At 52.4% G+C, this 20,970-nt stretch overlaps 2 protein-coding genes across 6 annotated transcripts in view; one reads left to right on the top strand and one right to left on the bottom strand.

The window, feature by feature from the left end:
- PKD1L3 (polycystin 1 like 3, transient receptor potential channel interacting) overlaps positions 1–11,553 on the top strand; it is a 53,577-nt gene extending 42,024 nt beyond the window's left edge. The window contains exons 26-32 of the mRNA XM_050923352.1: positions 1,183–1,462; positions 2,882–3,015; positions 3,383–3,504; positions 3,922–4,082; positions 9,868–10,078; positions 10,510–10,611; positions 11,099–11,553. Of these exons, the coding sequence (XP_050779309.1) occupies positions 1,183–1,462; positions 2,882–3,015; positions 3,383–3,504; positions 3,922–4,082; positions 9,868–10,078; positions 10,510–10,611; positions 11,099–11,407 (1,319 nt within the window). The 3' untranslated portion in view covers positions 11,408–11,553. The remainder of the gene's footprint in view (positions 1–1,182; positions 1,463–2,881; positions 3,016–3,382; positions 3,505–3,921; positions 4,083–9,867; positions 10,079–10,509; positions 10,612–11,098) is intronic.
- A 5,188-nt stretch (positions 11,554–16,741) lies between these two features.
- The window catches only part of IST1 (IST1 factor associated with ESCRT-III), a 578,781-nt gene continuing 574,552 nt past the window's right edge, over positions 16,742–20,970 (bottom strand). For all 5 annotated transcript variants that reach the window (XM_050922935.1, XM_050922936.1, XM_050922937.1 and 2 more), the window contains exons 8-10: positions 20,866–20,958; positions 19,598–19,646; positions 16,742–17,999 (exon numbers count right to left, since the gene is read on the bottom strand). In XM_050922935.1, coding sequence (XP_050778892.1) covers positions 17,800–17,999; positions 19,598–19,646; positions 20,866–20,958 — 342 coding nt within the window. In that variant the 3' untranslated portion in view covers positions 16,742–17,799. The remainder of the gene's footprint in view (positions 18,000–19,597; positions 19,647–20,865; positions 20,959–20,970) is intronic.

The raw sequence follows: 20,970 nt of genomic DNA, 5'->3' as shown, positions 1-20,970 counted from the left end.
AAACTGCTTCACTCCACTCACTGTTCCATGGGCTGTTCCAACACGCTGCAAACTGCTCTGCTCTGCCAGCTGCTTAATGATAGGTCTTCAGGCTCCCCCACTAGTTAACACAGCACTCAGTGATCTCAGCTCAGCTCTTTCAGTGATTTCAACTCTTAGTAGGGGAGCCCTGGTGTTGGTGCACCATTGGCTCAACATGAATTCAGCTCAGCAGTCTCTAGATAGACTCCTAATAGAATTTAAATTAGCTCTACTCTTTTACATTGGAGAGAGGAGAATATGCAATTGGTGTTCCAGGCCCTCAAAAGGGACCTATACCATCAGATACACACACCAGTCCCCAACTTCTCTCCATTCATGGGGGGTTTGGAACCCATGTCCCATGTTTAGCAAGTACCACCCAGCTGAGGTTGAGTCATTTCTGTCACAAAGCAGTCCCATCCCAAGCTGCTGTGGGGTTATGCTAAGTGGGGGCGGGGTGGATGCCAATGCAAATTCTTAAAATTCTTTCTACACTCGCTACAATTCACCACCAGATATCAGGGTAGTGCTCATCCTGACTCTGCTTACATATGTATTTGCCACTTGCCAGAAAACTCATTTAATCTGCTGTGGTTTTACCTGGGTCTAAAGCTTTGCATTTTCATCACAATACATGGAGGTAGCGAATGGGGAAAGTTTCTGTGTCCAGCTCGAGATGCTGCGGTGTTCCCATTTTTTAGTTTAAGCCATAACAAATCAGAGCTGTCGAAAATACAGCAGCTGTCTGCTACCACTACACCAGTGCCACACGCGCGAGAGGACTTGAGGCACGCGTGCATGAGGAGCTGTGCAAGGTTCTCGACACGTGTACCTTGCTGGATACTGTAAGTGGCTGCTAAAGTGGGGTGCGGAGTTGCCTTGTGGCAGGGGGCTGATTAGTTTTCAGTTCAAAGGTGGTGACCCTAGCGCCAGGCTGATGCAACTTTACACCCACCCATCCAACCCGTTTTTCTGGAACAATGCACGTGCAGCACAGGCTCTGAGGGTGGGGGGCTGCCTGGGTGACTCAGATGATGGGGCCCATGGCAGGCAGTGGGGCACAGTGTCTCAGCACCCCCCTGCCTGCAGCAGCCACTCCAGGCCCCTGCGCCTTGTACTCATCAGAGACCTTTTCCATGGCACCTTCGCCTTGTGCCGCAGGGTTCATCTCAGACGGAAACGCCCTCCTCCTCGGCAGCGTGCGACTGCGGCAGCTCCGTCCCCAGCCACAACAGCAGCTCTGCTCCTGCCGCCAGCAGGACGCAGGGGGCCATGGGCCTGGCTGGGGTCCCCCTGGCCACAGCAGGGGGGCACAGGATAGCATCTGGGTAAACCACGGCGCAGAGAGCCTGGGGGAATACCCCGTGTGGGGGCAGCTGTCCCTCTACCCGGGAGGAGGCTACCTGGCACACCTGGGAACCAACTCCAGCCATGCACACAGGTGGGGGCAGAGCCCGCATGGGTCACACTCCTCCAAATTGCCTGCCCTTTGCACCCCTCATGCCCTCTGTGCCACCTGTGAGAATTGAAGCAGCTGGTTGGCTCCGCTTTGCCATCCCTGCAGCCTCCTGCTGTGGGGACAGACACTCGCCGAACTGTTCTCCAGGCTGGCAGGGTGCTGGGCCTGCCCTGCAATCCCCCTGTGCATCCCTGCGCTGTGCCGAGCAGCCATCCCGGGCCTCAGGCACCAGGGACTGAAGGGACATGTGTCATGGAGTCCCTGAGCGATGCTCTGGAACTGCTCCCCACAAAGCCAGGCAGGACTTTGGGGAGCCTCCTCTCCCTTGGAGCAGACTGTCTACAGGGCAAGAAGCTCACACGACTTCACCTCCTGGGTCTCTCCTTGGAGCATTCAGCATCCTCTGCCCCTCCGTGCGCTTTCCACAGCGAGTCCACCCACTGGGGTCCTGGGAAAGCCACAGGGTCCTGCACCCCCACTTTGCATGACTCTCAGCCAGCCAGTAAAACAGAGGTTTATTTGATGACAGGAACAGGGTCTAAAACAGAGCTTGTAGGTACAGCAAATGGGACCCCTCGGCCGGGTCCATTCTGGAGGGCAGTGAGCCAGACCCCCACGTCTGCACTTCACTCCTCGTCCCCAGCCAGCTCCAGACTAACAACCCCCCCCAGCCCCTCCTCTCTGCTCAGCCCCTTTCCCGGGCCAGGAGGTCACCTGATCCCTTTGTCTCCAACACCTTCAGCTGGCACCTTTGCAGAGGAGGGGCCCAGGCCATCAGTTGCTAGGAGACAGAGTGTCAGGCATTTAGGTGCACTGGCCCATGCTCTGCCAGATACTTAAGAACTGCCATGGGGACACTGAGGCACCAACACAGTATTCAGAGCAAACATTACGAACATTCCCAGTTCATCACAACATGGTAGCGGTAGGGGGCTGTAAAGAATGGCAGCGTGGGGAGCATTTCAGGGCTCTGGAACTCCTGGTTGGGGGATGGCCTTGGGGCTCCGGTGGGGGGGACGGCCCCATGGCGGCTGAGCAGGCCCGAGAGTCTGGAGTGGGGAACGGCCCCATGGCAGCCAAGAAGGCCCAGGGCTCCGGTTGGTGGGGGACGGTCCCAGGGCGACCGAGCGGGCCCAGGGCTCCGATGGGGGGCACGGCCCCAGGACTCCGGTGGCGGGGGATGGCCTCATGGCAGTTGAGCAGGCCCAGGGGTCTGGTGGGGGACACGGCCCCTTGGCGGAGGAGCAGGCCCCTAGTGCAGAGGGGATCAGTGGTGAATCACTGGCCGTTAGTACCTGCCCCGGTGCTCCAGGCCTGGTTCCAGGCTGGCTGCTCTCTGGGGCACTGATCTGCCATCCCGGCTCCCAGCCTCTCTCTCTAACAGCCCCCCCACCCCTGCAGTGTCCTGCAGTACCTGGAGCGGAGCCGGTGGCTGGATGGATGCAGCTGCGCCATCTTTGTGGAGTTCACAGTCTATAACGCCAATGTGAACCTCTTCTGTGTGGTCACCCTGCTCCTGGAGACCCCCGGGACAGGTAGGTGGCCCCACAGCGAGCCAGGCCTGGCAGCCCACACCCCAGAAGAGCACCTGCTGGCCCAGAACAGTCCCCGCACACCCAGCTCCTCCAGCAGCTTAGCCTGGCGGCGGGGTGCCTCCCTCAGCAGCCAGGGCAGGGTCAGTTCCCACTGGCAGAGGGTCCAGTTGGCACAGCTAGTGGACACCAGTTAGGAGAAACAGGAGCCAACCCTGCAGGCGCTATCCTGCCCATGGGCCCCGAGCAGGGCCCAGCTCCCTCCGTCCAGGCAGCAGGCTTGGGGCTGGGCTGCTCCAAGGGATTCAGGGGAAGGAGGTGATTTCCAGAGCTGAGCACTCTCATCTCCCGCTGCCTCTGTCCCTCTCAGGTGCCTTCCTCCCCTCTGCGGAGCTGCAGAGCATCCGCCTCTACAGCAGCAGCGGCTTGACCCAGCTGACCTGCGCACAAGGCATCTACGTCCTGCTGCTGCTCTTCTACACCTGGGTGCAGGTGAGCCAGGGGGCATAGGGCAGGAGGATGTCTGCAGGGCCGGCTGGCGTGCGCCTTCTTGCTCTCACCAGCCCCTCCGGCCTTGCTCCAAGTAGGTGGCATGTCCCTGGTGGTCAGAGCACAGCATTTAATTTCACTCTGGGGGACCCTCCCCACCCCGCGGTCCTCCCAGCACAAACATTGCCACTGGCCTGCTCGCTGTGTCCCGACAGGCCCGTGTCTAGCCCCTGAGCTGGGCCTAGTGCTCCCACTCCGCAGCGCCGTTAGCGCGCTCTGCCGGCTGCCCACTCCACGTCTCAGGCCCTGCCCGAGCCTGGCCTCTCGCTCTGTGCTGAGCGGAGCCCCTCACACTGGGCCTTCGCACCAACCGAGTAAGAGATTCACAGAGCACTCCCTGACCATGTCCCCTGTGTCCAGGGGCGGCGGCTGAAGCAGCAGAAGTGGAGATACTTCGGCAGCCAGAGAAATGTGCTGGACATAAGCATAATTTTCATCAGCCTGGCAGCATTTGGTGTGTACATCAAGTGCCGTCTCCTGCAGAAAAGTGTGATGGAGAAATATCACCAGGACCGGAGCAGGTGAGCCAGCGGAGGCAGGGAGCAAGGCCCAGAGAGCAGGGTGGGGCCAGGAGCTCCTGCAGGGCAGACATACTGTCATGTCTAGCACAAAGCCAGACAAGTCTCTTCCATACCCAGAACCTGCCCCTGAACTTACTGCTCCCGCAAGAAAGGAGCTTGGCTTCCGCTGAGTAGGGCTTGGTTGAGCAGCAGGCCCCTGAGCAGCTGGCCTGGCACAATGCAGCCGCTTGCCCTTTGCTGCAGGGCAGGGTGCTCAGTCACCAACAGGCTCTCAGGCCTCCAATGTCCCACTCCACTTACAAAGTCAGGCTGCAAGGGGATCCTAGGGCACCGTGCGGGGGCCGTGCTCTGAGGAACATACTCTAACCTAACAGAGGAGGCCTCACCTCCTCTGGCAGGTCTCATCCTGCTCTCACCCTTTGGCCAGTCAGCCTCCTTGCAAAGAAGCCATGTTTTCATGTGAATAGCTATGGGGCAGCCAGACAAGGCCTGACTGGCTGAGAGACTCTGCTCTTTCTCCCCCTCAAAGACAGAAACAGGGATGTTGGAACAATGTGTATAGTGGGGGTGCTCAGAACTGTAAACTCTGCATGTAATGGAAACCACTTCCAGCCAGGAGGTGCTGCACCACTCCTATTTCCAGCACCTATGGACAGAGGTGGGTGATGGAGGCTACTGAAATCATTTCTGAATGAGTTTCAACTGGAATTTGCCCCATATTCTGCCCTGGAGCTGTGAAAATGGGGCCCCAGGACAGCTCAGAGTAGGCCTCCAGCTGCATCTCTCCCCACGCTGAGGCCATCTTCCCAGGCAAGCAGGGCTGCAGGGACCATCCCATAATCCCCCACTGTCTCTGCCACCTCAGCCTGGGGAGAAGGAGCAGAGAACATGCTTTGCAGAAGCAGGAGTTGATGGAAGACGGAGCCTGTCAAACTAGCTTTTCTTTTTGGACAACACTATAGGTTTGGTTGATAAAGGTAATTCATGATGCTGACGTAATAGGGTCTGTGAAGACTTTGACATGGTGCTGCAGGACAGTGTTATTAAAAAGCTAGAGTGATGCGCGATCAACATGGCAGACAGTAAATGGATGAGACACTCTTTACCTGACAGTTCTCAAATGTAACTGTGAAGGGGACTCCCCCCTGAGCAAGAGTGTTCCTGGGAGCAACTTCAGTGGTCTTGGCCCTACACTATTTAATATTTTTATCAGTGACCTGGAAGAAGACAAACGCCTGACTGATAAAGTTTGCAGGTGACACAAAATTGGGGGACTGGTAAATAATTGGGGACACATCAGTTGGAAGTAACAGAGGAGGAGAAGGACCTCGGAGTATTGGTTGATCACAGGATGATTATGAGCCACCAGTGTGATATGGCCGTTAAAAAAGCTAATGCAGTTTTAGGATGCATCAGACGAGGTATTTCCAGCAAAGATAGCGAGGTGTTTAGTGCCGTTATACAAGGCACTGATGATACCTCATTTGGAATAGTGTGTGCAGTTCTGGTCTCCCTGTTTAAGAAGGATGAATTCAAACTGGAACAGGTTCTGAGAAGGGCTACTAGGATGATCCGAGGAATGGAAAACCTGTCATATGAAAGGAGACTCAAAGAGCTCGGCTTGTTTAGTCTAGCCAAAAGAAGGCTGAGGGAGGATATGCTTGCTCTTTATAAATATATCAGAGGGATAAATATTAGGGAGGGAGAGGAATTATTTAAGCTCAGTACCAATGTGGACACAAGAACAAATGGCTATAAACTGGACACTAGGAAGTTTAGACTTGAAATTAGACGAAGGTTTCTAACCATTAGAGGAGTGAAGTTCTGGAACAGCCTTCCAAGGGGAGTAGTGGGGACAAAAGACATATCTGGCTTTAAGACTAAACTTGATAAGTTTATGGAGGGGGTGGTATGATGGGATAGCCTAATCTTGGTAATTAATTCGGCAATTGATCTTTGATTATCAGCAGCTTGTGACGATGCGGTTCTGGCGGGACCCAACTGAGAGTGCCAATTCAGGCCAATTGCTTAAACAGGGCAGTTACGGCCCAAGGCTGGGGTTTTTCCACCTCTAAGGCAAACCAAACCAGCCACACAAAGAGGACTTTGGTTTCAACCTACTGGCTAACCACAAGTCACACAAGCAATTTCCTTAGACACTCCAGTCTCCCAGTATCACCACCAGTGCCACTCTTCCTGGGGGATGAATGGTTATGAAAACCAACACCCCAGTAAAAGAAAACGGTTCCCTTGATCCTAAAGGACCAAGCCCCAGACCCAGTCAATATACACATCAGATCTTACCCACAAATCACGCTGTTGCCATCCTTTAGAATCTAAAATCTAAAGGTTTATTCATAAAAGGAAAAAGATAGAGATGAGAGCTAGAATTGGTTAAAAGGAATCAATTACATACAGTAATGACAAAGTTCTTAGTTCAGGCTTGTAGCAGTGATGGAATAAACTGCAGGTTCAAATCAAGTCTCTGGAGAACATCCCCCGCTGGGATGGGTCATCAGTCCTTTGTGCAGAGCTTCAGTTTGTAACAAAGTCCCTCCAGAGGTAAGAAGCAGGATTGAAGACAAGATGGAGATGAGGCATTAGCCTTATATAGGCTCTTCCAGGTGTAAGAACACTTCTTTGTTCTTACTGTGGAAAATTACAGCAAAATGGAGTCTGGAGTCACATGGGCAAGTCCCTGCATACTTTGCTGAGTTACAAGGCATATCTGCCTCCTCTCAATGGGTCAGTTGTGTAGCTGATGGTCCTTAATGGGCCATCAAGCAGGCTAGGCAGAGCTAACACCAACTTGTCTGGGATGTTTCCCAGAAGCACAGCACAAGTTTGAAATACAGACAGTATAGATCCAATACTCATAACTTGAACTACAAAATGATACAGGCATACAGACAGCATAATCATATAATCAGCAACCCATAACCTGGTCTTAGACACCTTATATGACCCCCTTTACATAAGATTTGGTGCCACTACAGGACCTTGGTTGCAACCATGTTCTCTATGGTCCCAGATTATATCAATAACGTCACACAGGTAAGTATGCCCAGTGGTCTGTGATGGAATGTTAGATGGGGTGGCATCTGAGTTACTATAGAGAATTCTTTCCTGGGTGCTGGCTGGTGAGTCTTGCCCAAATGCTTAGGGTTTAACTGATCACCATATTTGGGGTCGGGAAGGAATTTTCCTCCAAGGCAGATTGGCAGAGGCCCTGGAGGTTTTTCGCCTTCCTCTGCAACATGGGGCACGGGTCACTTGCTGGAGGATTCTCTGCAGCTTGAGGTCTTCAAACCACAATTTGAGGACTTCAATAACTCAAACATAGGTTAGGGGGTTGTTACAGGAGTGGGTGGGTGAGATTCTGTGGCCTGCGTTGTGCAGGAGGTCAGACTAGATGATCATAATGGTCCCTTCTGACCTTAAAGTCTATGAGTCTATAAGAAGAGGACAGGTCACTGATTCAGAGCAATTTGCATTGCTTGGTAGGCTGGGCGCAAACAAACCGTGTGTGTTTCACTAATGCCAGATGTCAGGTAGTACACTCAGGAGTATAGAACGCAGGCAACACCTATGGGATGGGGGACTCTACCCTGGGAAGCAGGGACTCGAAAAAGACTTGCAGTCTGAACATGAGCTCCTGGTGTGAAACTGTAGCCACAGGTGCTAATACAATCCTTGGAGGCTATTTTAGCTCTGCACTGTATTTGGCAGTGGTGCAGTTAGCACTGGAATACTGTGTCCAGTTCAAGCAGTGTGTTAGTAAATTGGAGAGGGTTCAGAGAAGAGCCAGGAGAATGAGTGAAGGATCAGAAAACCTGCCTTAGAGTGAGAGACTCAAAGAGCTCTGTGTATTTAGCTAAAAAAGAGAAGGTTAAGGGCTGACTGGATTAGTTTCTAAGTCTCTGCAGGGGAAGAGAGCTTTGAAAACAGGGCCAATGTAGCAGACAAAGATCTAACATGATCCAACGGCTGTAAGTTGAAACTGACACATTCAAACTGGAAGTAAGGTGCAAAAGTTTAAGAAGGGAATTCACCATTTGAACATCTTACCAGGGGCTGTGTCAATTCCCATGACTGACTGGAGAGACAGTCTGGTTCCAGCAAGCATTGCTGGAGGGAAAGCAGCAGGCCTGGGCTGTACAGGTTGTCAGATTCTAGCATCACAACGGTCCCTTCTAGCCTTGGAGTACTGGTTGCTACAGTCATAGAATCATAGAATATCAGGGTTTGAAGAGACCTTAGGAGGTATCTAGTCCAACCCCCTGCTCAAAGCAGGACCAATTCCCAACTAAATCATCCCAGCCAGGGCTTTGTCAAGCCTGACCTTAAAAACCTCTAAGGAAGGAGATTCCGCCACCTCCCTAGGTAACTCATTCCAGTGCTTCATCACCCTCCTTCTGAAAGAGTGTTTCCTAATATCCAACCTAGACCCTCCCCCACTGCAACTTGAGACCATTGCTCCTTGTTCTGTCATCTGCTACCACTGAGAACAGTCTAGATCCATCCTCTTTGGAACCCCCTTTCAGGTAGTTGAAAGCAGCTATCAAATCCCCCCTCATTCTTCTCTTCTGCAGACTAAATTATCCCAGTTCCCTCAGCCTCTCCTCATAAGTCATGTGCTCCAGACCTCTAATCATTTTTGTTGCCCTCTGCTGGACTCTTTCCAATTTTTCCACATCCTTCTTGTAGTGTGGGGCCCAAAACTGGACACAGTACTCCAGATGAGGCCTCACCAATGTCGAACAGAGGGGAATGATCACATCCCTCGATCTGCTGGCAATGCCCCTACTTATACAGCCCAAAATGCCATTAGCCTTCTTGGCAACAAGGGCACACTGTTGACTCATATCCAGCTTCTCCTCTCCACTGTAACCCTTAGGTCCTTTACTGTAGAACTGCTGCCTACCCATTCGGTCCCTAGTCTGTAGCGGTGCATGGGATTCTTCCGTCCTAAGTGCAGGACTCTGCACTTGTCCTTGTTGAACCTCATCAGGTTTCTTTTGGCCCAATCCTCCAATTTGTCTAGATCCCTCTATATCCTATCCCTACCCTCCAGTGTATCTACCACTCCTCCCAGTTTAGTGTCATCTGCAAACTTGCTGAGAGTGCAGTCCATGCTATCCTCCAGATCATTAATGAAGATATTGAACAAAACTGGCCCCAGGACCGACCCTTGGGGCACTCTTCTTGAAACTGGCTGCCAACTACACATGGAGCCATCGAGAGACTCTCGTGCCGTCTTACAGCCATTGCGTATTGAACTATCCCAACTCCCCATAACCCGGCCCCCTGCGCTGAGAGGGACACCCCACAGGAGCTGGATGTCCCTGTGCTAATTCTCATCAGGCTAGCGTGCTACAACAGACGTGCAGCCTGCTGCCCTAGTACAATCCCACTCACACTGCAGCCTGCAGCTACCCCTCTGCTCGAATACCCAGCCCCTGGCTAGACCCCACACCTCCAGCTTCTGGGCAGACATCTTAGCCAGCTCACAGGGCCCACGGCAGAGCAGGGAATAGAGGGCAGGTATTCTGACTCCCAGCCCCTGCACAGCGCCTCTGCTTCCCACGAGTCACCATCCACCTGCTCCCAGAGGAACCACCAGCTGAGGGGAACCAGCACTGCACCACCCCTGGGGCAGGTGGGGAACGCAGCCCGGTGCTGGGCCTAGGAGGCCCCATCTCTGCTGCTGGGTGGGCCAGGGGCTGCGGGACACTGGGACGCACTTGGGGGCATGTGCAGATGGGCTCCGCTCTCTTTGGGGCAGGTTTGTCAGTTTCTACGAGATAGCGCAAGTGGCCTCTGCTCTCACCTACCTGCTGGCCTTCCTGGTCGCCCTGGCCATGGGGAAACTGTGGAACCTGCTGCGCCTCAACCCTAGAATGCACCTGATCAGCAGCACGCTGCGCCGAGCCTGGCAGGAGGTGCTGGGCTTCCTGCTGATGCTGCTGGTGCTGCTGGCGGGCTACTCCATGGCAGTAAGTTGCTCTGCAGGGGCCTGGCACTGGCCCTGGCGTAGGCCTAGGCGGGGGGGGGGGCACAGAGAAGCAGGGGGGCTAGAGCATGTTCCACTGGACAGAAGCAGCAGGGCCATGAATTACCCACTGTAACCGGTCAGAACAGAACTAGATATGTTCCTGGGGCATAGGGCCATAAGTGGCTATTAGCCAGGATGGGCAGGGCTGATGTCCCTAGCCTCTGATTGCCAGAAACTGGGAATGAGCGACAGCGGATGGATCACTTGATTAGGTTCACTCCCTCTGGGGCACCTGGCACTGGCCAGTGGCAGAAGACAGGATACTGGGCTAGATGGACCTTTGGTCTGACCCTGTGTGGCCATTCTTACGTTCACACTGCATGCTCCCCTTTCCATCCTCCCTCACCGTCCTTCTCCTTCATTGCTGAGCAGTGTAACCTCCTGTTTGGCTGGAGCATTGCGAACTACAAGACTTTCTTCAGCTCGTCTGTGACCATTGTTGGGCTCCTGATCGGGATCTTTAACTATGACATGGTGAGCGCCTAGAGCCTGGTACCATTTTGTTTCCCCTAGAACAGGGCTCAGTGCAATCAAGGACCTGTTGCTGCCCATCTAATCCAAAGTGTAGCAGGAAAAACAGGAGGGTGGAGCCCACAGAAGTGGTGCTGTGCAGTTACGCACCCCGGGTTTGGTACCAGGCACTTCCTCACCCAAGGCTGCTGCCAAGTGCACACTCCCCACAGAGAGAGCATGCAGCTCGGCCCTCCACAGGAAGCTCTCAGCCTCCACTGGAACATGCACCTTCGCAGGGCCATGTGCTACAGGCACAGACCTTTGTGCAGATTGGAAGAGTTTGGCAACATTTATACGTGCCCCAGCTAAACATGGCCTCTGTAAAAGGCCCGGGGAGCAGCTGCTTGTGCAGGCTTCCACATGTGTGTATCTAAGGAGAGGCCCAGCTGGAAGCATGACTCTGTACTGTGCCCCCTTCATCCTTTGGCTCTGTGCTGCCACCTTCTAGGTTATCAACTTAGACCCAGTCTTGGGGTCCTTGCTGATCACCACCAGTGTCATATCCATGCTGTACGTGGTCATTAACCTCTTTGTCTCTGGCCTGCTGACAACCTTCAGTGAGGAGCGAGCATCTGCCAGGGTAGGTACAGATCTCGGGCTCCATACCCAAGCTCTCCCCCAGGCCTGTGGCGGGTGGGCAGGAGGCAGCCTCACTCAGAAGCAGGCAGAAGGTTTACATTCAGCACAGCTGGCTCCTAGCACCCAGCGAAGTTCAGCAAGGACTGGCACTTGGCCCTGCCTCTGCTTGCTCTGCTGACAAGCTGAGGATTAGCCTTTTTTATTTTCCTCCCTCCTTTCCAGGCAAACAAGGATGAGTCCATGATGGAATTAATGCTCCTAAAGCTCTCGGGCCTGTTAGGAATTAAGCAGCAGGCACTGCAGCTGACCAGGCTGGCTGGAGCAGCCGAGAAGGCTGGACATGTCTGAAGCATGAGCCCACAGCTGTCATTTCCATCCCCCAAAGATGTGTTTCTGCTACATAACTTCAGCTGTTGTCTTGATTAATCGTTTGCTCCCTCCCCGTGCATGGCTCAAGGGGAGCTATGAAGGAGCAGGACAGTTATATTTCCAATAAATAGTGTAAAAGTTAAATGTCTACAACCCTGGTCACCAGATTCCCCTTCGTGGAGCTCAGCTCAGCTCTGCCACTCAGCAGCTCTGCCTAGGATCCCCTATTACAAGTGTCCACCTGGCACCCAGAGAACAGGGGCTGTGGGTGATATAGAGAGAGGCCCAGGCCAGACAGGTCGAGCCCCATCTTGCCCAGCTGGTTGACTATTACACTTCCTGATCTTTAGTGAGACAGTCAATTTACCATTTAGCAGCTGCAAAGTTCCTGGCTGTTCACAGCATCATACAGCCAAACTGAATAACCCTTCCCAGTCAATTGGGGAAGCACCAGTCACATTTTAGACAAAGATGGGCCTACCCAACCCTTTCTGCCTCTAGACCACACTGAAAAGTCTCAGCTCTTAGTTCTGTTGCTAAGGAAGCCGTAGGAACATCCTGGTGACAAATGTTTCCACTTCAGGTGTGCACTAGGCCAGCGGACAAACTGTTAGCAGCTGAATCTCCGAGATTGCAAAGTGCTGCCGTACCCTATCCCCACCCTCTGAGCATCAGCAGGGGCCAGGCAGCACTGGCGGGGAGCACTAGTTGGTTTTACATCCATCACTTTCTAGCCACCTGGTTGTTTATGCTCCTGGCCTGAAAGTGTCTGACCTGCTGGCTGGCGGCAATCACACTCCTTAAAAAGGGTGGGGAGGCAGCAGCCTTATTCCCTGGGCCCCCGACAGTGCTACAGTGTCAGGACCCAGAGAGGGCTCGTTCCAGGCCTGTCTCATTCACTTCTACAGCATCCCCAGAGCAGCTACTCTTGTCCTGGGAAGCCCTGCAGTGACAGCAGCCCAGGTCTGGAGCACGCCCATGGGCTGTGCTTCGTACAGATGTTTACCAGCATCTTCACACCCAGCCCCAGCCTAGGCGTTTCTCCAGACCCACAAAGTCTCACATGGGGGGGGGTTAGATTTTTAAAGACAGAGCTCATGGGACAGGGCTACTAAAAGGGAACTCACTGATAACAGTCCAGCTGAACCGTAGGGGCAAAGGCAAGATGGCTAAAGGCAATGAGGGTGTGGAAATGGAGGGAAGCAACACTGAAGAGCTTAGTGCAGTCTAGTCATGGGTGCCAGATAATCTCCAGCCCAGAATACCCAAAGAAGTGGCACAAGAACTGGCATGTCTGGTAGAAAGGATTGTTAACAAATCTCTTCGCTTGGGGAGGTACCATACCACTAGAGAATAATAGCCGCAGAACCTATATTTAAGAAAGGGAAAAAAGTGATCCAGGCAACTACAGATGCATCAGTCTCCCTTCATAGTGTGCAAACTTCAGAACAAATTTTGAAGAAAAATATAATTAAATGAATGAAGCAAAGGGGATAAAGGCACCATGGGTTTGCCACAGGCAGATCGTGCCAGACTAAGCTGAGCTTTCTTTGAGACAATAACGTTCTCTCGGCAAGGGAAACGGATCAGTTTGGATTTCAGTAAAGCATCTGATATGATGCTACATGGGAAATGAGTAAAGCTGGAGAATATGGGGATCAGCAGAAGATTTGTAGGGTAGCTAAGGAACTGGCTAAAGGGTCTCCCCTGACAACAGGCTGTGCTGAAAGGAGAACTATTCAGCTGGAGGAAGAATAGCAGGTGCAGTCCTCAAAAATCTGGCTTGGGACTGAATTTACTTATTTTAATTCATGACTTTGGCACAAAACGTAGGACTGTGCTAATGAAATGTGATACCTCAAAGCTAGGAGCATGGGTGGCCCATAGGAGGCTCAGAGCACTGCCCAGGGAGGACTGGATGACCTTGAGGACTGAACTAACAGAAATAGGATGAATTTAATAGTATGAAGTGCAAGTCATGGATTGAGGAGGTTGTAGGAATTTCTGGTCTAAGCTGGGGGCTCACCAGCTGGAAGCAGAGGAGAAAGACCCACGTATCAATCCATCACAGAATTACTATAGTTGTAGACACCCACGTGATGTGGCTGCGAAAAAGACAAAGATGATCCCAGGATGTATCAGGTGAGGCATTTCCTGTAGAGACAGGGATGTGTTAATGCCATTGGACAGGGCACTGGCCCAGCCTCATCTGGGACACTGGAATTCTGGTCATCCATGTTCGAGAAAGATGAATTTGAACCGGAGCACAGAAGGGCTGCAAGGACGATTGGGGAATGGAAGGCGGATCTTATGAGAGGAGACTTTGTTTAGCCCAGCAAAATGTCAGATGTGAGGAGATGATTGCTCTCTCAACACGGGGGTGGGGTGGAGTGGGGCGGGTGTGTGTGGGGGGTGAAGAGCTATTTAAACTACAGCACAGAGTTGGCACAAGAACAAAAGGGGATAAGATGGCCATTAATACCCTGAGGCTGGAAATTAGAATGTTTCTAACCATGAGAGGAGCCAGGTTCTGGAACAGTCTCCAGTAATGGGAGTGGGTGCAAACACCCTAACTCTGTGATATTCTGAGGGGGGCTCACATGCTGCCAGTGGCTCTTTAACGTTACTCCTGGGGGAATTCTGCACCCCTGCACATGTGCAGAATTCATGTGTCCTGCATAATTTTTTCCTGCAGAAAATATTCTGCCCAGAAGTGCTGCAGTTCCACCTTTCACCCACCAGAAGCCGCTGTGGTGCCAGAACAGCCAACTGCATGAATGCCGCAGGCTGGTCTGGTGCCCCAGCGGCCTCTGGTAGGTGAACGGCAGGAGTGCAGCACTTCTGGGGCAGAATGTATCGGGGGGCGGGGTGTCTGTGCATTCACACTGGCACAGAATTCCCTGAGTTGTTCGTCACAGCACCTGGCCCATGGAGCCAGGTTAGGACAGAGTGGGGCACACAGAACCACTAAGGGGTCACAGAGGGGGGTTCACAAAGGCAGTGAGGCTACATAGCCACATTGGGATGTCGGAGGGGGGCTGCAGGGACCCATCCTGATGAGGGTGAAAATACAGGGACAGGGGCAGATGTGCCTCACTGAATGGGAGTGGCTTGGGATCAGCCAAGGTCTGCATGAGGGAAGCTCCCCAACTCCCTAAAAATCCTGCCCCTGCCCCGCAAAAAGACTCTGTGCCGGATTTCTCCCACCCACACCCAACAACCCTCCAAATTCACTCCAGTCTCCTCAACTCCTCCCTTATCCCTGACTCTCCCAAACCTGTGCACTGCTTCTTACAGGAGCAGGAAATACAGTTCTGTATTGTAATTTACATGAATCACTCAAAGTTCTGTATTAATATACCCAGTAAGGAATATGTAAAAAAATATTTTTACCAGAAATTTTGTTTTTGGTCTGTATTGTTACAGACATACTTGGTGACATATTTTGAAATCCATTACCAAAATAATTGAAAACACACAATATAATCATGCCACTTTCAAAAAAAATATGCAGAATTTTTCACGTTTTGGCACAGCATTCCCCCAGGAGTAATTTAATGCGTCTCCTGTAGCTCTTTGCAGCACAGGATATTAAAACACTGATTTGTGAAGTTAGATTTAGTTATTAACCAATCAGGATGTTTTTAGTGTGTTATTAACCAATTGTAGCTGATAAGATAGTAATACTTTGTCATTTTACTGTGAGAATATATATAATTAAATATTTCCCATCCACCTGTTTAAACATCTATAGCGCTAGAGCAGTGGTCTCCAACCGTTGTACACCCAAGTTCACTTTTTGAATTTAAGGGCAACCCAGAATCTACCCTGCTCCTTCCCCAAGGCCCCGCCCTGCTCACTCCACCCCCTCGTCCATCACTTGCTCTCCCCCACCCTCACTCACTTTCACGGGGTTAGGGCAGAGGCCAAGAGGTCTGCAGTGTGGGAGGGGGCTCTGGGCTGAGCCTGGGGCAGAGGGTTGGAGTGCAAGCACTGGGAGGGTGTTTGGGTGCAGGATGGGGCTCCAGGCTTGGGCAGAGTGTTGCAGTGCAGGAGGGCATGCAGAGTGCTGGCTCTGAGAGGGAGATCAGGGCTTGGGCACGGGGCTGGGGTGCAAAAGAGGGAATGGGGTGCTCCCTGTGGCAGGGGGGGTTAGGGCTGGGGCTTGGGTGCAGGAGGGGGTTTGAGGTACTCGCTCTGGGGCAGGGGATCAGGACTGGGCTGCAGGAGGAGGTTTGGAGTGCTGGCTCCAGGAGGGGGCTCAGGGCTGGGGTATGGCCTCTCGGTTGCTTGGCTCCCAGCTGGCAGGCACAGCGAGGCTAAAGTAGGCTCCCTGCCTGTCCCGGCCCCACACTGCTCCCAGAAGGGAGCAGTGCAGCCCCTGAGGGAGGGGGACACATGACTCCACACACGGTTCCTGCCTGCAAGCACCACCCCTGCATCTCCCATTGGCCACAGCTTCCTCTTCCCAGCCAACGGGAGCTGTGGGGGCAGTGGTTGCAGGCAGGAGCAGCATGCAGAGAGAGACCTCACCCCCACCCCAGAAATGTGGGGCTGCAGCAGGCAGGAAGCCTGCCTTCGTGGCAGCCATGCCGGAGATCACGATCGACTAAGAGCGTCTCTAGGATCGACTGGGTTATGATCACTGCCCTAGAGTAAATGACACCATGATTTCACATGACTGTGGCTCTTTTGGGTGATGCTGATTGCTAATTTGGCTCCTGAACCACAGTGGTCTGAGCGTCAGTACACTGAGTAGTTTGATATATCTGCAAATGGAATACAATATGCCAGGTTACCTGTGGTAACAGGGTCTGGACTTGATGACCCAGGAGGTCAGTTCCGGTGCCATGTTCTTATGTTTTGCTGAAAGCGTCAACTACAGTAAGGCAGGAGCAGGAAGGGCTAACCACAACGTGCCCATGAATGACAAGCCAGCCTGTTGCTGGCTGGCCCCGCAGGTCACTCTGCAGAGCTGGTGTTATGACCGGGAGCAACGCCCAACTCAGTTAATCACTTTCTGAGAGCACCACCACTTCAGCTCCGCACAGATGCCCTTTCCCCAGGGGAGCGGACAGTGGTGAGTGGCTTCGCTCACCGCCCCCCAACCCCTGATGACATGCAGCCTTTCGGACACAGCTGCTTATGGTCCTGGACTTTATTAGGAACTAATCTACAAGATACAAACCAATCAAAAACCATTAAAGAAAAGCTGTTTGAAAATGTTATCTACAGGTACATTACACAGAAGAGAGCAAGTCGTCTTCTAAAGGCCTTTCCAGTGAGCAAGAACAGCACTGGCTCACAACGGGTAGATGGAGAATGATGCAGCTCTGCCTACTGATCTCTGGTCTGGCCACAAGCCTCTTCAGCTGCACTGAGTCCAGTGGCACCAGTAATGCTGCTGCCAAGCACCCAACTAGAACCCTGCTCTTTATCTGCTGCCCTGCCAGTGTGCGCTCCCAACAGATCCGGGCTGAAGACAGACAGGAGAGACTGTACAGCACTGCCCTCTTGTGAAAGGGAAACAACCCCCCCACCCAAAGAAAGCAGTAAAGGCCACGAAGGGCTCCCTGAGAATCCAGTGGGACCAAACAAGGCCATCAGCTTCCTGATAAACTCTGCAACTGGATCCATGGTGGAGCCAGGAAAACTGGGCAAGTATAAGGTGCAGCAAAATCTCTAAGAAGAACCTACTTCTACTTGCCATGATATTCCCCATCTCAGCCTGAGCAGCAGGCTCAGTGACCCTTTCAAAGGGGATTTCCATCACCCTCAGCTCTCTGTGCCCTATGTGTGGGGTGGGCACCCTCTGATGTCTCTCCACCTGGACCCACATTCATAAGGAGACACACTTGTCATTCTTCATCCTCCCTCCCTCTCCCATTCCTGTGGGAGACACTGCAAAAGCCATGGAGAGAACCAGGAGTCAAACCCAGAAGGCAGAACAAGACTTTCTTGTGGAACTACTGACTGAGCTGTTCCCTGCTCCGGTCTTACTGGATCGCCCACAGTTCCCCTCCTGGAGCAGCAGATACCAGGACAGCAGCATTTGGTATAAGTACAGCAGGAAGAGCGGTCAAGAGAAAGAGCATTCATTTTAGGTTAATACAGGAAACTGATTTCTATGAGAGTCTGTTTCACAGAGAAGCAGCATGGTCCCAGCTCCCAGACCACACACTGGTTACAGCCGAGTCGGTCTTAGGTTTTCTTCTTTAGCTCTTCAAATCTCCGAGAAAGATCATCAAAATCAATATCTTCAGACGCAGAGGTGCTGGCACCAGCAGATGCCGTTGGCAGTGTATCGGGCACAGATGGTAATTCGGGCAGCACAAAGTTATCATAAATATCTGGAGCGCCAGTTCCTGGCTTTGTAGAGGCTTCTGGCTTAGGCCCGGGACCTATTGATTATGAGAAATCCACAGTTACAAGCTATGGACAAGTGCTCCTATCCTGGCTCCCCACTCCAGGCGAAGTTAAGGCCAAGCAAACCAAGACACCTATCGGAAAGGCTGCAGAACTCCTACATTTTTAAAGAGACTCTGAGCACTGAGACTCCTGGCACCAGAAAGCTACCATGGTGCAGCACACCATCTGGCACTCAGCAGAACCACATGTCTCCAACTGCATTCAGATACCCTGGGGAACCCCAACAGGTCTCAGGTGAGAATGATCCTATAGATCCTAGAAGACACTTGAAGGAAGCTGCATTCTGTGGCAGAACACTCCTGGTCATGGGTGGGCTGAGTAGGTGGAGGTGGGTCAGTCTCTAGCCAACAACTGACATATTAGGAGGGAGAACTCCCTGCTACAAGGTGCTAGCGTAGTTAGTTCTGCAGGTCAAGCTGCCCTGAACAATAGAGATAAGTCCTGGCATTGGCCACTGTTGGAAGACAGGATACTGGGCTAGATGAAGCTCTGTTCTGACCCAGTCTGGCCATTCTTACGTAAGTCCCAGGCCAATGAGTTTCTGAATTCCGGAAGCCCATCCCTTCTGCCAGCCCAAGGAGACAAACGTCATATTCTCCAAAGTGCGCTTCATGTCATACCTAGTTAACTCTTGAATGCCAAGTGAGCAGGGGCATATGAGCCCAACCCCGGAGCTTCTGTGGGCCCAATCCACACATCAGCATTCACCACCAATTATTTGGACTATGCTCCTCAGCACAGAAAGCTCCACCACATTGCTGGAAGCAGCAGGCTGGAGCAGACAAGGGACCCATTTAATCTGGAATCCCATCTCTGCCTACGGTCAATGCCCCTGCTGAGTGTCCAGACACCACTATGATGGAGAGTGCTTCAGAAATGCACATAGCATCTAATTGTTCACTGGTGGGGAATTGCTAATGAGCTTTTACTCTGAAGCACGTGGGCAGCTCAGTAATTCCTGGTATCAGTTTAAAAACTGTTGCCTTTTAATTTCACTCTGTGCCCCCTTGTTCTTACTGATTCAGAAGGGAGACTGATCTAGTCTGACCTCCTGTGCAGCACAGGCCAGAGACCTGCCTCAGGATGATTCCTAGAGCACAGCTTTTAGAACAACCGCCTCTCAATTTAAAAACTGTCAGTGATGGAGAGTCCATCAGAGCCCTTGGCAAAATTTTCCAATGGTTAATTACTCTCACCACTAAAAATGTACGCCTTACTTCCAGGCATAGGAGAAGAGGCCAGAGGCGCACAGGGCCCTCTCCTGTATCAGTGACTACATTATATATCTGCCCCACTCATTTCCTTTTACAGCTCTCATCACCTTACTCTTCTCTGCTGGGAACTGAATAGTTTTGGGCTTTTGACTCCCCACTGCTCCTTTTGGCCACCCCACTTCGAATCATCCCCATGTGTTAGCGCTTCCAGTCTGGACTCACAGCCCGCTCCATTTCTGGGCGGATGTTTCCAACCAGACACATTGTTCCCTCCTGAGAGAAGCTTCCTTTTAGTGATGCCAGGAACCAATGCCCCAGGCTGTCATTGGTCCCCAGTGGCTCCCTGGCGTACTCACCAGCCACCTGTGCAGAAGACACATCCTTGTCAGTACTAAGGTCATCAACCTGCAGACAGACAGACAGTCACTACACACCCAGACCTGACTCCAAGCAAGCAATGCCTGGGGCCATCCTCCAGGAGCACCTCACCGACCACAGCACCCACACCACGTGGAGACGGGCAGCTTCCCTCTGCCCTGCTCAGATGAGGAGCAGTCACATGTAAGCCCCAGTGCCAGCACAGACGTGCCCCATACATTTCTCTTCCCTTCCTGAGACAAGGGACATGTTCTCCAGCTCAGATGACAAAGCAGCTGTCCTCAGGGGAGCCTGGAACTCGATAATTAGGATTTATCCAAATGCAGAACTGAAATATTTATCATCAGGTGGGGAAAGAGAAGACAAGCCCCGAAGCTGTTCCCATTCCCTCACAAGGCAGGGGTAAGAAGCTATGCCACATGCAGCAAGGAAATTCTGGAGTTCCACATGGTTCCCACCTGATGTGGGACCGAGGTCTGGCCAGGAGCGTGGAGAGAACCCACTCTAGATAATGCCCCATCCCACCAAGCTAACAGAACTTGGGCACAAAGCTCCAAGCAGCAGCTATTGCATTTCTGTGACAAGGGGCAGTGAGCCAGCATGCTCCGGAACCGAGCAACACGCCCACCCATCCATCCCTCTCAGTACAGTCCGAGGACAGATACATGGATGTAGCCACAGGACAGAAGAAAAGCCATAATGAGGCCACAGTAGCCACACACACCTGCATGCTCAGAAAGGCCAAAGCTGAACTCTCCCTCCCTGTCCCTTCAATGACTCGGTGAGGGGTAGGGAAGAGTTTGTTCTGTATAAATCATATCAGCTGGCGTCAGCCAAAATTCTCTAAGGTTAAATATTAAATTGATCCAAGAGGGATAAGTCAAACACCAAAAGGTGGCTGCACATGGCAAACCTGATAGGTAGAAAGATGCAGACCCTTTATAGTCTGCCTGTTAAATACATGGCAGCTCAGGAGAGTTTGCTACAGTTTCATCACCACCACCAAGGCCATGAAGTAACATGCTCAGTGTTTAGAGGCCAGCTCTCCGCCCTGGGCTGAGTTGGGAAGCCTCAGGAACTGCACGCATCAGAGTTTGCAATGCAAGCAGCGCCAGAGCCAGCCATTCAGAAACGAGCAGTTTGGGAGGAGGAAGTGTTCAATTAAAGTTTGCCTTCCCTCCGGCTTCTGTTCTGCCCTCTTCTCAGGACTCTTGCTGCTGCTTATAAAGAAGGTTCAGGCACTTACAGACTCATACGTTGGGGGAGCTGCTGGGATTGGAGGTGGATGGATGTTGGTAAAAGGCTGGTAAGTCCCCACAGGTACTCCATTGAAGATCTCCTGTAAGTGGGG

The sequence above is a fragment of the Gopherus flavomarginatus genome, chromosome 14 (genome assembly GCF_025201925.1).
Source record: "Gopherus flavomarginatus isolate rGopFla2 chromosome 14, rGopFla2.mat.asm, whole genome shotgun sequence".
Lineage (NCBI taxonomy): Eukaryota > Metazoa > Chordata > Testudines > Testudinidae > Gopherus > Gopherus flavomarginatus.
The sequence above is the reverse complement of the archived record's forward strand: the minus strand, read 5'-3'. Positions and strand labels throughout refer to the sequence as shown.